The sequence below is a fragment of the Onychostruthus taczanowskii genome, unplaced genomic scaffold (genome assembly GCF_017590055.1).
Source record: "Onychostruthus taczanowskii isolate IOZ18803 unplaced genomic scaffold, ASM1759005v1 scaffold127, whole genome shotgun sequence".
Lineage (NCBI taxonomy): Eukaryota > Metazoa > Chordata > Aves > Passeriformes > Passeridae > Onychostruthus > Onychostruthus taczanowskii.
In genome coordinates, this window is record NW_024498429.1 from 499,813 (window position 1) to 515,103 (window position 15,291).

Sequence of the window (15,291 nt, forward strand, 5' to 3'; positions counted from 1 at the left end):
TCCCACACTTGTTGTTTCTCCTCATCTGTCTTTTCATCTTGTCTCCCTTCTCCATGACTTTTTTATCATTGCTCATCTTGTACCACTGTCTCACTTTACAGGCTTTCCCAAACTATCTCAAAGATAATGGGAGTCTTATCTCAAACTCTTCTCACAGAAGATGACAAAATCTGCCACTAGCTAAGCTTTGCTCAGATAGAAAGAGTGTAATAAAAATAAATATCTCTGTCTACACTGAATTTTGAAGGAGAGAGGATTGCCTGCCTGTATCTCTACAATTCCAATTACACAGACTTCAGTGGCTGTAGCAAGAATACACAAAAGTTTGAGCTGGCTGGATTAAAAAAAAAAAAAAAAAAAGAAAAGAAAGCAACCGAACACAAAAGCTTCAGCGGGTGTTGGTGCCTGCACTGCTCAGGGTTTCCCCTCACTGTCAGACACAGGCTCACAGAACCAGAGCAGCAGTGTGGTGGTGGGTGCTGCACCCCTGGCAGGAAGCTGTGCCCCTGCTCTGCTGCTTCAGCCCTGATGCTGAAAGAAAACCAACAACAGCGTGTGGGAGTGTCCTCTCACAATGGTTTGTGCCAAGCAGACCTTCAAATCCATTCCTCCCGTAGGATATGAAATCTAAATCTCACTGAATTTACCAAAGGAGCTGCATGAAAGAGCTGGTTCAGTAAACACCTTGCTATTTTCATCCACAGGCTAAGGAGTCCCTTCTTACAGCATTTATGTGTTGAAGAAATCTGAGATCCTTAAGTTTCTGCACTAAAACAATCAATTTCCATGACAAAATATAAGCACTCTTCTATCCCCATGCAGTTTGCATTAATGCCTCCTTAAACATGTTAAGTTTGCCCAGAGCAAAGAGCCAAAAAATCTTCAGGCTGGCTTGTTCACGGATAAATTAGCCCCAGTGCCATTCCCAGTGTTTCAGCTAAAGCAGAGGCATGTTTCTGATACAGAGGTGCTGCACACAGACAACAAGCACTGGGAGCACCATGCTAGTACCTCTGGGGCAGGAGCAATGAGGGCTCCACAAGATGCAGAAGGCAGCTGAAAACCTCAGCCAGATCCATGCTGACAGTGTGCCAGAGACCAGGAGCAGGCTCAGGGGAAGTTCTGATGAAAGGGCTACCTATTTGACTTGTCTTTTTGCTGAATGGATGATTTATTTTTTCTGTCTTTACTACCCTAATTATTATCCATTTTTAACAGACATATTTAGTAAGTCTCTCAACTCACTCTCTTCAGCAGAGTATTCTCCTTAGCAGAGACAGTTTTCTGAAAAATCAGTAGAGGTGGCAGCAAGTTCTGGCTAGTTTCCATCCATTAGGAGCCTCCCCACTGGAAAGGCAGTATCTGGGACATTCATGGCTGCAGCTGACATGCTCAAAAAAGGAGCAAGGAAGCCAGAGCTGCAGGGAAGAGAGGGGGGCATTCAGGGAGAAACCTGTATTGGCAGCTGACTGCTTCCCAATCAACACAACAGCAAAGCTCACTGGTTCCTCACCAGAACGTGTCTCACCTGACAGGGTAAGAGCAGTAGAGCTCCATTTACGAGTTACCAAACATCTGCAGTTGCTAAACCAGTCCATTTCTAGAGACCTGCTGAGAAGTGGAAGGTACTGAAAGTGAATTGTAAAAGTCTGATACTTCCAAAACAGGCGACGATTCCTGGGTGCTGGCATTCAGAACTACAGGCTTTCAGCAGCTGTGTCTGGACACTCTGACCTGTGCTGCCCAGCCCTGACAAACAACCATTGGAGATCAGCTGAGCAGGGGAAGGGGCAGATGTTACCTCATGATTTTACTGTAAATATTGTCACGTTTTCTTACGTGTGTGGGCATGCTCACACACCTGTGTCCATGAAAGTGAAACACTTCCAATGTCTTTCCACGATGAAAACTCAGCCAGCGTCCAATGGCACAGGTTCACTTAGTTTTTTGGACAGCCTATGGTTTTTTTGTTGATTGTTCAAGCAGCCCCCAAATTATCAGTTCTGAAATGGAACACAACAGACAGGAGTTTTAGAGTACTCTACAGAAGCTGACAACTGAATAAAAAACCCCTGAGAAGACAGTTGCTAGCCTTTCCATGGACATGTCCAAAAGTTCAAGCCAAGTGCACAGCAGTGAAAGTACAACCAGTATTTCCAAAAAGGAGGCTGCCTATTCCCCAGCCAAGCAGGCTATTTTGCCTGTAAGAACATTTCTTTCCTGTTTGAAAGAATCACCCACTCCTCACGGCACACCTGAAGTGGGCTGGGAGCAATTAGAAATACTCCTGCCCTGAACAGGGCTCAGCCCTGGCTGGAGCAGCAGCAGGACTTCTCCTGAGGCTCTGCCAGACTCTGCCCCTGCCTGGGCAAGAAGAGATTCTCTGGACAGACACAAGGGAAGACCTAACACTGACCTGAATGCAAGGACTGGGAATGACATCTGCTTCAGGGGGAGCACACAGAAGCTGTGCTGGGGACTTCCCTCTGATGGTTTAAAAACCAGGCAGACTCCCACTGAAATTGCATTTTGACCTATCCAATTGACTTCCCCACACCAATGAGAAAGATTTTGCTGCTGAATTCTATCCAACACAAGCAACATCCATCAATAGTACTTCCATCACACTGCATGTGTATTTGTGTTAAAGACCACCACAAAAAGTGGATTACAAGTCCAACGGCAGCCAGGTTTTTTTCAGAATATGCTGGGAATGCTATGCTAAAACTATGACAGATAAAACTCACAGTTGACAATTAAAAAGACATTTCACATACATCATAGACAGCAAAAATTACAAGGCAGACCATAATACAGCACTTAAAGGAAAGCTAAAATTTGTTACAGCAAACACACTACTAATACTTAGTGATCTGAGCTTTGGTGAATAGGCTTATTCTTATTTCTGACAGTAAGCAACCTCACAGCCTGAATTAACCAGGACTAACAGAACCCATTCAATTACAGCAAAATTATTGTTAATTCTAGCAAATACATTTCTCTATTTTTAATCAAATTCAATTTTTCTGAATTAGCATAAAATTAATATAGTCCACAGGTACAACAAAATGAAAAATACCTACACTTGATGAAAACAGTAAATATTAATCAAACAAGAGGAATCAGGCCAAAGGAATTATTTCAGAAATGGATAGCCAGTTAATTTTGCAATCAACCAGTAAGTAGCAGTAATGTACTTTGTATTATTATTAGAAACAAAACCATTACTACCAACAAGCTGTTTCAAAACTGCAGACTGAAAAGTTAAAGCTAACCATAATTTTTGCATATTATTACAGCACTGAACTTCAAAATGCATAAAAGTGCACAAGGCCAAATGAAAATACTAGTCCCACCCACATAAAACAGTTGAGCATTGACATCTGACACATGAACATCCTGAGATCTTACAAGAGGTGCTTTCAAGAAGTAATAAATACAATATTTTGTACTGTAGGATAGATGGATTAATAGCAGACACTGAAGGACTTGGGCTGGAAAAGGAAGGACTTCTATTATCTGATGGAAAAAGAGGGTCAGTTCCTGCTTTTTAAATACAACATTGCCCCCACCTGGACAAATGAGTTTTGATTCTAGGTTGATATTAGTATTGTAAAACTTGATAAAATACTGAGAATTCCACAAAAGAGTTTGTAAAACATACACAGCAAATTTCGACCATCTCTTCTGGTATATCTTTTTCAAGTTCACCTAAATCTTTTCTTGACTTATTGAAAATTTTCCAATGTTTTCCTAAAATAAATGACTAAAAGTCACTCAGTACTCACAGAAAGTCTTGCACTTACTCATTCCACTTCCTAAGAAGAGAATAGTGCATTTCCTACAAATAAAACTGTACAATATTACAATAAATGTGCAGATATAGTTTCAATGCAATATGTATACTGCATATGCATAGTGTCTGCATGTATAAAAGATAAATACACATGGATTATACATGAATTGACAAACCTTTGGATTGTAGAGAACTGTGTATTATGCTTTGAGGTCAAAGAATTAAAATCAGCAAAGTAACTTTTATTCCAGCTAACAGAAGGCTTAGCCATGAACAACTGAATCTGGCAGGCTCTTGCAAGAAGCAACTATTTTTTGTGATATTCTTCACAGAATCACAGAATAGGCTGAGTTGGGAGGGATCCAAAAGGATCACCCAGCCCAGCTCCTGTCCCTGCACAGACCCCCAGCAATCCCCCCTGGGCATCCCTGGTGCCCAAACCCTCCTGGAGCTCTGGCAGCCTCGGGCCGTGCCCATTGCTGGGGAGCCTGGGCAGTGCCAGCACCCTCTGGGGAAGAACATTCCTGATATCCAACCTAACCCTGCCCTTCTTTACACACCTTGGAGTGACCAGCCACTCCAGGGAGCCTGAAAACTGTCCTTGTCCCTTTTAATTAAAAAAACATTCAACATCTTCCCTCTCTGCTTCATCCAGAACAACCTTTCCCAACCACCTGTACATGCAGCCAGGAAAAACTCCCTGCGATGAACAAAGCTTCTGAAATGACAACAGGAGAGGTGCTAGAAGGATCTTTTGAGAGCACCACAGGTAATGATAAAAGGAAAACACCAGAAGTTACATACAAGTGCCAAATGGAAGGAAACAAACCCAAGTTTGACACCCTGAGCAGAATGCATGCATGTAAAGGCAGTGCTCCCAGAAGGCTGCTGAGTGTTTGCTCTGGCAAGTACAGGATGTTACCAATATGGAAACCTGGGCAAGATCCCTTCTTCCCACAGCTCTTATTTTAGTGCCCCCTGCTGTCAGTATTATTCTGATGATTTAAATTTGCACTGGGATATTAAGGAAAAGAGTAGAAACAAAAATATGCCTCAGAGTTAAACCATTCAGATAAAGGCTTTTTGCAATACTAGACAGTTTTCCATATCCCCAGCTCTGTCATTTGACTCAGCAAAAATCTGTGCTTGTTGATACAGCCTAGACACATTTAAATCATTTAACATTATGCAAAGGTTGTACTTTTATGACAGATGTGTTTGGTTTTGTGACACTAACAAAGTTTTCCGGTATACCTGAATGCAATAAAACTATTTCCAGGTAAAATTTGCTTTGCTGTATGGCACATCATGGGAACAGCAGTGAGAGAGATTCTGTTTCACCAAGGACACTACTCTGCCCAGTGCTGTCATTAAAATCTGTAAATTATTTCAATGAAATAAGTAATCAATAAGCAGTTACGTGAGTGTTAAAATAAGCAGTCAAATAAAATGAAAGACATCCTTTGATGATCCAACCTGCTTCTATTTAAACTTCTAAAAGCTAGTTTTATTTTATAAATAATAGATAGTCCCACTGTGAATAGAAGGTTAATGGATTCTCTCTTAGGTCTGCCACACTTCCCAGGCAGTTGATGCTGGTTGCACTCCCCTTATTTATGCTTTCACCCAAGCCCTGTGAATAAATGACCCTCTGGCCCTGGCTCCAGCAGGGAGCAGGGCCCCCCTGCAGCTGCCAGTGCTGCAGCAGGCCCAGCCCAGGGGAGTGCCTGTGTTCAGGGTCTGCTGTTCATTAACAAAGTAACTTAGGAGGATATTTCAAAGTATTAAAAACGCTTCTTCTTCCTTTTTTTTTTTTTTTTTAGCAGAATTGACAATTATTTTCATTATTTTGCGAAGCCAAAATGGACCTACTAACCCCCAAAAATGTCACGAAGTGCTTGAAGGTCAATGAACCTGCCTATGAGAGTTGTTTACAAAGTGCTGAATTTTCACTGAGGTACATTTGTCAGATGCCATAAAAATACCAAGACCTGCAACTCGTGACACCTGCAGGAAAGCACCTCAGGTAACAGCTGTATCTATTTCAGTTACTTCTGGAGCCAGGCTGATTTTCTTACATTTCTGTTATTTAAGTGTAAGCCTCATCATGAAGAATCAACCTTCATTTTAAGATCACAGAAGCATTTTTTATTTGCCAAACACTGCAGGAGCCCTGCTGATCAACTGCAACAGAACAATCAACTCCTGCCATGCATTTGGCACGTGGCTATGCCAGGAGCCCACAAAGTCAGGCTGCCAGAGCCACCAGGCTGCAAATCAAATGCAATAAACTCCAATTTTACTCAGAAACTTCTCAAATCAAAACATAAAATATATTCAGGTTCTCATCTCTGATGGTTTCTAGAACAAACCAGCAGAGCACAAAGGTGGGCAGAGACATTTGCCCTGCCCCTTCCTCTGCTGCAGGTGGCTTTGATGCTCAGGGTTCTCCCCTCTCTCCTCAGCCATGGTGTGACTCCACACTCAGCACTGGCAGGGCAAGGGCAGAAGGCAGAAAGGAGGACCCAAGGCAATTTCCTTCCATTATTTTTAAGGAAGCTTTCATTTCTCAGAGGGCAGATGCTGATTTGTTGAGCCAACACTTTCCATAGAAGCACACCAGCTCTCACTGAACCTGTTCTGGATGCTGTTCCCCAGGGTCAGGTCATCACCTCCAGCCAAGGTCAGAGATCAGTTTAGAAGAGCTGAAACCGGAGTTTTCACCTCCCACAAGGGCCCCCACACCATTGAACCAACATCTTCCTGCAGTGTGAACAAAAGCCAGCTGCTCATGAGACACTTGCCCAGAAGAATGAGCCATGTGGGGGCTGCCACTCTCTGAGCAGGACTCCCAGGTGCACATTGGCTCTGGATTTGTGCCTAAAGGACTCAGATCTCTACTCCTGCAATTTATTTGGGTTATTGTCTTCTTGAGTAGCAGCTTTCAATTTCATTCTACTTCTCACCAAACTTTGAAAGATCTTTGGTTTTCCAAAATGCTGGAAGCCTCTTGTGTGCAAGGCAGGAGATTGCAAACTACAATAAATACTTTTATGACTCCATTTTCCCTACTAGCAAATGCAGATACAGCCTCAATACAGAAACAAAAGGGTCTTGGCATCCAATCAGTAATGCAATACCTGGAGAGTATGCAGTGAACCTCAGTCCAGGGCTCAGTTCCAGTCCAAGCTGTCAGAGCTTCAAGATGACAGAAGAAAATCAGTATTTGTGAACAGCCTGGCCATACATCATCACTGCCAGCTGTGATTTGCAACATTCCAAGTAGAAGACTTTATTTAAAGTTAATAGTGAGTAAAAGGGCCAAGTGCCTACAATGGTGACTCAGCCTACCCATTTATCTGGATGACCCTTCTGACCACAGAGACAACAGACACCTGCTTAGGGGAAGGGTTTGGTTTAGAGCAGATTGATTATTTCAGTGTTCACCACAGAATGCTATAGTACATGAATCATTTAAACAAAACTCTGACTTGCTGCTATTGCAGTATTTGCTTTTAATATCCATATCAGTTAAATATCTGTATCCTGAACACCTAAACTTCCCTAAAAATACTGATTTCTTTCTCTGTCAATCACAGTGCTTTGTGTTAGATAGCTATTTCAGTATTTAACAGATTGAAAAGGATAGCCCTGCTTAGCAAGACAGTGTGGATTAACAAGAAATGTCAGAAATTCCCTTGATAGTCTTGTTTTGCACTGGGATCTTTTAGTGCAGAAGCTGTACCTATAAAAAGTGTGGATTATTATGCCCTATCAGAGATACAATTACATACCAGCTTCTTACAGAAGCAATAAGCCCAACTGATACAGGTTAATTTAAAAAAAAAATCATAAAGCTGGGCTTTTCTAAACCTACCACAGCTTTTGACAAAGAAGTCAGAATAACAGCCTTAAAAAAGATGTAAAAATGCAATAGCACAAGTATTTTGGCCTATGATCTTCTTTTAACAACTAAATCCTTGTTTACTTACACTTTTTAAAAAGCCAGTAATGCATGCACCCAAGCATTTCACAGAAGCAAAGCCTTAGTCTTCCAAATGTATTTTTTCTAATATTCAGGTGCTTACTTGACTTATTAATGACACTTACTGCACTGCACTGCTTTGTACATAAAAAACTGAGCTGTACATTTCTGCAAAACCCATGAATGTTATTCATATCCACTATGTTAAGAAAAAAACATGAAATTCTGTGGAATAATTTATTAAAAATCATACCAAATACTCAATCTCCCAATTCTATTACATACAACTCTATGAATAGTTAGATTGATGTTAGGCCAAAACGCTGCAGAAACAGAAATAACCCTTAAAATACTCTTACCTTTTTCACCAAAAATTAAGTCTATTTTTTCCCCATGTTCAGAGCTTCCTAAGACTATCCAACAGAGGGCTCCCCATAGCTATTAAAAAGCGTAATTGAAAGCCAATAGACAAATGCTAATACACACAGACAAATCAGCACTCTGTCATTTTAATGCCTCTTCTGTATGCACACACACACCCTTCTACACCCAAATTAGACATGTGTAAAGACACACAGTGAAACCACTCAGGTAGTGCCTTGGCAGGATTTGTATGCTGCTCATGCACACTACACCTCAAGACCTTTTCAGAAGCACTATTTTTGACTGTGGAAAATGAGTGTGTTTTAAAATTGTCTTTACAGAAATTAATCACTTTTTCTTATTATTGTTTTATTCTCTCTTAAGATAAACACTAAGAAGCCAGTGTGGAGCAGAGTCTGCTCTGTGAGGACCAGCCAGGGAAGGGCAGGGCAGTGGCTGGAGCCTGGCAGGTGCTTGTGCATCTGGGGCAGCCTTTGCTGACCCCACCTGCACCTGAAAACGTCTTCACCAAGAGCAGGAGGTCATTCCAGACTCTGCTAAACCCTGCTCTCTTTGTTGAGGCACAGGTGCTGCTCAGCAGTTTGGAAACCCTGAAGTGATTGATGCATTTGGTAGGTTATGGTTTCCTGAGATACCGGAGGCTGATAAAACCCAAACATATTTTAAAGACTTTTCCAGTACTGCAGAAAAGAAGGGCTTGCAAAGAGTCTTGTATGAACTCTTGTGGTTTAAGAAGGACTACAGCCATGCACTAAATTGTCCTTGGAGACTGTAAGTGAAAGATTCCTGCACACACCCTTCACCCTGAGGTCTCCCTCACCATATAAAGACCTTAGTTTTAAATATGGGATATCATAATGCACTGTGGCATATCTTCTCTCAGTAACACATGCTGAGATTTCCTGTATGCTACACATCTTCTTTTTGAAATTTAATTGAGTCACACAGCTGATACACTTTTATATTGGTATGTCCATCCTGATCAAAAAATGCTCATGGCATATTACCTACTCAAACACAACACAATCATAGATCAAAACTATTGCCCTGCAATAAATTAACTTTAGTAGTTGATGGATTTAGTAAGCTATTAACCACAGATAATACATAAACTATTGTACAATAAGCTCTTAAAAGAGTTTTTACAGTATTATAAAGAAACTATCAGTCTGTAATTCCGTAAGTTCACTGTGCAGCACCTGAAGACGTGCCTGGAACTGTAGGCAACAAGGCATATTTTTTAACTTCTGAGATTCAATTTGTTTTCCATAATAGGTTTTGAGCTTATCATTGATAATACTAATTTGCTTTTCTTCATACATTTACATTCCACTGTGAAAATACATACCTTCATTCTTCCTGCACAGGCTACAAAGGTAATTCTATACAATTCCTCCACTGCATGTCAGTGATCAACTTCTCCAAAACTAGTTTTGTATTTTTATAAACAAAGGCTTTTTGACTCATGTCTTTGGAGGTGAAGTGTGAAAGTTATGATCTGATATATTACACATCAGACAAATAGGTCTGTCTTTCAATTTATGGGAATGTATTTTGTGTTTCCATTCATTCTGCTCTTACCTGCAGTGATACTGCAAAGCATGTGGACATGTAGTACACAAAGAGAAAACTTATGGTATTTTCAGCTGCATTACACATCACTAAACTCTAAGTAAATCTTTATAGGAAGTTTTTGGCACAACACAGAACTAGAAGTATCCTTCCCTGACCTGAACCAAGTTTGTTCTCTTCACACATTCTAATCTCTACTTTCACGTCAGGGTGTCTGTGTGCACATAGGCATTTGTAATACCTAATCCATTCTGCAATTTGATGCAACTCTTCAAAAGTAGCCAACACTTTCATGATCTTCCACCCCATCACCAGAGCTGAGGTTTGGATCTGAGGTCCAAGAGCAAACTCAAATAATGAATTTTGTAACTGCCCTTGTACTTAGAATACAGCAATTTCTTCAACTCAACTCTAAGTGCCTCTGTTTCAGAAGTGTTTCAAACCATATCTCCTTCTCCCTTTCAGCTGGAGATGCAGGACCTTTGGAAAAAACCAGAGTAATCTGGCGTGCTAAGCTACCTTCTATTTTAAAGATTTAGACATTTTATCAGTATGCAGTCATCCTTTTCCTAAGAGTACATACAATTCCTGCATGGAAAGAGCAGTAGCAAAACAAAAATACCAAACGAACTCTAACCCTTTACTTACCATAAGTCTCCATCTTCAATAGTTCTATCATTTGGGGCTCCAGCATGGCCATAGTGCAAAACAGAGGAGTTCTCCCCACTGATGGGCAAAAAGAAAATTAGCACAGTTAGTGGAAGAAGAAACATTAACACACATTCATGTGACACAAGAAGGAGCACTGTAAGCATCAGTGCATTCCCATGAAAAGCAGCCTGTGAGAGCTGTCACAATCCCTGCCCTGGCGTGGGCTGCAGTAGCTACCCCACCACTTGTGCAGCAGAGATGGGCATGGCTCAGGAATTCTGCTACTCTGGCTGGGAGACAGGACCTGGCTGCAGAAGGAACATGGCACAGCTCACATGAACATTTCCTATGTCCATGACAGTGTAAAGGAAAGAATTATATGCAAGTAATTTTTAAATTTACACCCATTTACTATTTTCTGGTGTGTTTTTGTTGTTTTTTTTTTTAATTTTACCTTTTTAAATTACTTAGTGCTATTTTTCTCTATTTGAGGTTAAGTAGTCTGAGGCATAAAACAAACTAACTTCCACTGGAGTAAAACCAGACATTTGAAACACTCTAGGAATCACTGGGACAGGAGGAATGGAGCTGTCCAAGGGAACAGCCCCAGTTCCCCTCTGGCATGGCCACAGTGGTCTCTGCTGGAGGGATGCACTGCCTGGGGAACATTCACAGCTCTCAGTGCCAGCAGCAGGAGCAGGGATGAAAACTGTCACTCTCTTCTTACCTGCTGTTGAAAAATCACATTGCAAAGAAAAGATTTTTATTCCTGGAAACCTTTCAGAGTAAACTGCTGATTCACAAGAATAAAGCAGCTCCAGAGAAGGATGGACCTTGTTCTGTTGTTCTGTACTTGTTCTGTTATTCCATGATCCACTAGGTGACCTACATTTGGCCTTGGCATCCTCTCTTGCCTACTGATATTCCTCTGGGTCTATAAAATGTCAGTTAAAAGGCTGATAAAGATCTCAAGCTCTACCTACTTTTATTTTACTGCTCTCTTCAGATAGATGCTCTCTTTTTCTCTTCAAAAAGCTGGAAGAATTACATCACATCCAAAAATACACGTTGGGACAGGGTTACTGCAGCTTCTCTCCAGCCCCACCAGCTCACTTGCCAGTCTGTACCTCAGCTTTAATCAAAACCTTTCATTGGTCACCCTGCTCAAATTTGGTTCTTTCAAGCTGTGATGCTGGAACAGCTTTGTAATCTTGGATGTCAGGAATCTGAGGCTCAGTTTCAATCAATCTTTTGTTGTGTCTGGAGTAAACGTGACATCTGACATACTTCTCATATTAGACTTCTGATGTGTGCAATTACAAAAACAGTAAGCATGCACTGTATCCAAAAAGATATTACCTTCAAGATGCATTAAGTACTTGTGATATTAGATATTTAACAGATCATCAGTCAAACAGATAATTCCATAAACAATGATTATGGAGTAGAAAGTAGTAGGTTTCTGCTCTCAATCTAAATGGCTGGACTGTGTCCCTGGGAGTATTTAAAAATACATGTAGCTGTGGCACCTGGGGCCACAGTTTAGCAGTGAACTAGGCAGTGCTGGGTTAATGGATGGACTGGATGATCTCAAGAGGGCTCTTACAATCTGAATAATTCTACATTGATATTTTGTATTTTTTATCATATAAGAATCACTATGTAATAAGACAGTGAAAGGTGATATTTCAGAATCACAGGGATGATTTTCTGATACAAAGTGTACTTCATAAAATTATACACACTCCAAACAGAAAAATTAGAAAAGTTAAAAGTTGTTAAATCAAGAGTTAAAAAGCCCCACATAACTATGGCTCCAACACGTCCATTTTGTGATGCTGGTCCAATGGCTTAAGCACAGTTTCACAACTGCCTGGATGCTTTTTCCTTTCTGGATGCTGGACTTGAGAACCTCTGCAGCTGTGCAGATAGCTAAAAATGGACTCAGAAAGCCTGTATACAAGATGAAGCCAGACAGACATAAACTTCTTTCTGAGATGTTCTGTCTCCTGGGCACTGTTGGAATATTTTCCACACCAGGACACTTTCAAAATTAGTTTGCTCTACCTGAAGAACAAAATCTGTAACAGAGCAATGGAGTGCAGTCAAAAGAAAAGGTCTCCTGTGCCAGGCATGGTGTGCAGCGGGAGCTGTGCTCCCAGCTGAGCTCTCCCAGCAGGGGACAGGGGTGCAGAGCTCCTGCCCTGCGCTGCTCTGTCAGCAGCATCAGCCCCTGCCTCAGGAACTGCTTCCCTGGCCGAGGGCTAAAACCTGGGAGGATGGCATGTGGAAGTAACTGGAATGACCTTGCGTGACACTGTTTGGTGTTTAAGGAAAAACACAGGAAATAGTAAAAAGCACCAACTGTGGAAGAGGTTTTACAGCCAATTCTGTGAGCCAGGAGAAGTTTGATGAGAGGATCCATGTTCACCCTTGAAAGAATTTCCTACCGAAGTTGTTGACACAGAAACCAAGAAAGAAAGAAGGATAAATAAGAGAAACCTGCCTGTTCCAATTAGCACTTTGTTTGTCTTTCCTGACCAATGAGTAAAGTGTAAACTTATGAGCTTTATAAGAATGTATAAAAAGCATCCATTCTATAATAAAAACTGTTTGAAGCCTTCTGAAAATGGAGTGTTGCTTGGTATTTTGACCATCTCAACTACGACAACAACAGCTGGTGTGCACATCCATACTCCACAGCAGTTTGCCAGGATTTTAGCTGCAGATACTGTTCCTTATCTCCCTCCAATACTGGGGATAAAGTAGGAGAAGCAAACAGCACATACATATATTTATGATCAACTTTTAAAAAATTACCATGAACCTTAAGGGCATGACTCCATGCTTGTGTATTTGCAGACAGCTCATTTACTTATCAAGATGTGCTGGCACCCTCAGTGACATATACCATACCAGTGCATAAATAAGTCATATACTCAAATTTGACAACTGCACAAATGCTTTCAACAAAACACATTGCAAATACAAAGATGAGGGGTTTCTTTTGCACATTTTAATGTAAAGGTTTTAAGTTTACAAAATATTTCTGTTAGGCTCAGCACCAACTGTGAGGGGAGCTGTGTGAAGGATCTGTTTTTCAGCACCATTGGTGAAGTGTTAAGCAGGCACAATCTTTCTTGGCATTGGAGGCTCCTGATCTGTCAGGCACATCTTGGCTCTGTCACACACAGGGGATCACAGCACAGAGAGCACAGTTGGTGCTGAAGACCAGATCTGCACACCATATGCATTTCAGGGATTTATTGGAGTGAGAGGGACTGCTCCACTGGCTGGCTCTGGGCAGATACCCTGGGTTCAACACCCATCAGCAACCAGGCAAAGCCAACCTGCTCTTGAACGCTCCCCAGCTGCTTTTCACCCAAAATAAAACCAGCATGTGCACTGAAGGGCTGATCCCCGGCTCTGAGCAGGCCCTGCAGCTGAGGAGGAGTGGGAGAGCTTGACTCAGACTACTGACTACTGACCCAAATTAAGACAGAGATATGGAAACCTCCAGTGGGATCCTGCTAAGAGGTGCACATCCAATCTCCCTTGCAGGGTGCATCCTTACCCCTGTCCTGAGATGAAGGCAAGAAGATGCTCTGGAGCAGAAAAGATGTGTACCCAAAAGGTAAATGCTACAGTTAGCCAGAAATTGTTCACACTGATTCAGTAAGCCTTTCAAGGCTTTGAACAAAACCTCCAGCCACTGGCAAAGCACAGAATTCACAGAATCACTGGGTTGGAAGAGACCTTCAAGACCATCAAGTCCAACCCAGCCCCAACACCTGAGCTAAACCCTGGCACCCAGTGCCACATCCAGGCTTTGTTAAACACACCCAGGGATGGGGACTGCACCACCTCCCCGGGCAGCCATTCCAGAACTTTATCACTCAAGCAAATGAAAGCAAATGAGCCTTCATGTAGAAGCTACTTCTTTCTCTTCCAAGAGGCAACAGTTGCAAGGTCTAGCACTGGAGTGCCAAGTCCTGGTTTATGATGAAGCGCTGTGGGAGGTGAGGATCACTGGCTTGGCTGCCTTCTTTTCGGTCAGCACCTCTGAAAATCACCACACATGAGGCTGCCAATGCTCACCTTAAGGCAGCCAACCTGAAAAATCCTCAAAGGGGTTCCTGTGTATCCATTTTTATTCCTTTAATAATTTGCTTCTAACTGGTGTCAAAGACATGTTTGTTATAGAAAAAATTGCACAAAGCAGCAGAAGAGCTGCAAATTAACACCACTGAGAGTGCAAAATGCAGTAAGAGATCCTGATTACTAGCAAAGGAAAACAATCCCCGAAGATGCATTTGAGATCTAAAACAAATCATTAGAAGAAAGAGGAGAAATGTCAGCAATATTTTAAGAACAGGACTATGCTGACCATTGACTAAAACTGGAACCTATTTCCTTCATGATTTAAATCATCATAGAATTAATGCAGAAGAAACCCTTCTTGCTACTTTTTTGTCTATGGCATGAAATCTAAAAAAGTTGTACTGAAGTTAAAGAAAGAAAAGTCGATTCAATAGTATCCTAATCTGGTCCAAAAAAGCTTCACTTATGACAACCCTCAGATAGAAGAAGACATTCCACTGCACAGTGTTATTCTTGATGACTGATAGCACCTGATGAGAGCTGGCATCTGCCCAGAGACATCAGTCAAGAAGATCTGAACCTGAGCCTAAGACAAGAGAGCAACAAGCAGCAGCTGACAGTGGCTTCTGTGGTGGTTCCAGAGATACCAATGCCTCCACCACCACCTAACTCCAGCTGGAACCTCTGCTTCCCAATGGATGCCACCCACCCTGGCACCAGCAGGACACTGGGAATGGATTACCTTTGTTGTCCTGTTTGTATAAATGGTTCCTTGGTATCCTAAGACACTGCAGTGAATAAT

At 41.7% G+C, this 15,291-nt stretch overlaps 1 protein-coding gene across 1 annotated transcript in view; it reads right to left on the reverse strand.

The window, feature by feature from the left end:
- Positions 1-15,291, reverse strand: part of PEPD (peptidase D) — a 145,434-nt gene that overhangs the window by 43,856 nt on the left and 86,287 nt on the right. The window contains exon 11 of the mRNA XM_041396265.1: positions 10,386-10,463. Coding sequence (XP_041252199.1) covers positions 10,386-10,463 — 78 coding nt within the window. The remainder of the gene's footprint in view (positions 1-10,385; positions 10,464-15,291) is intronic.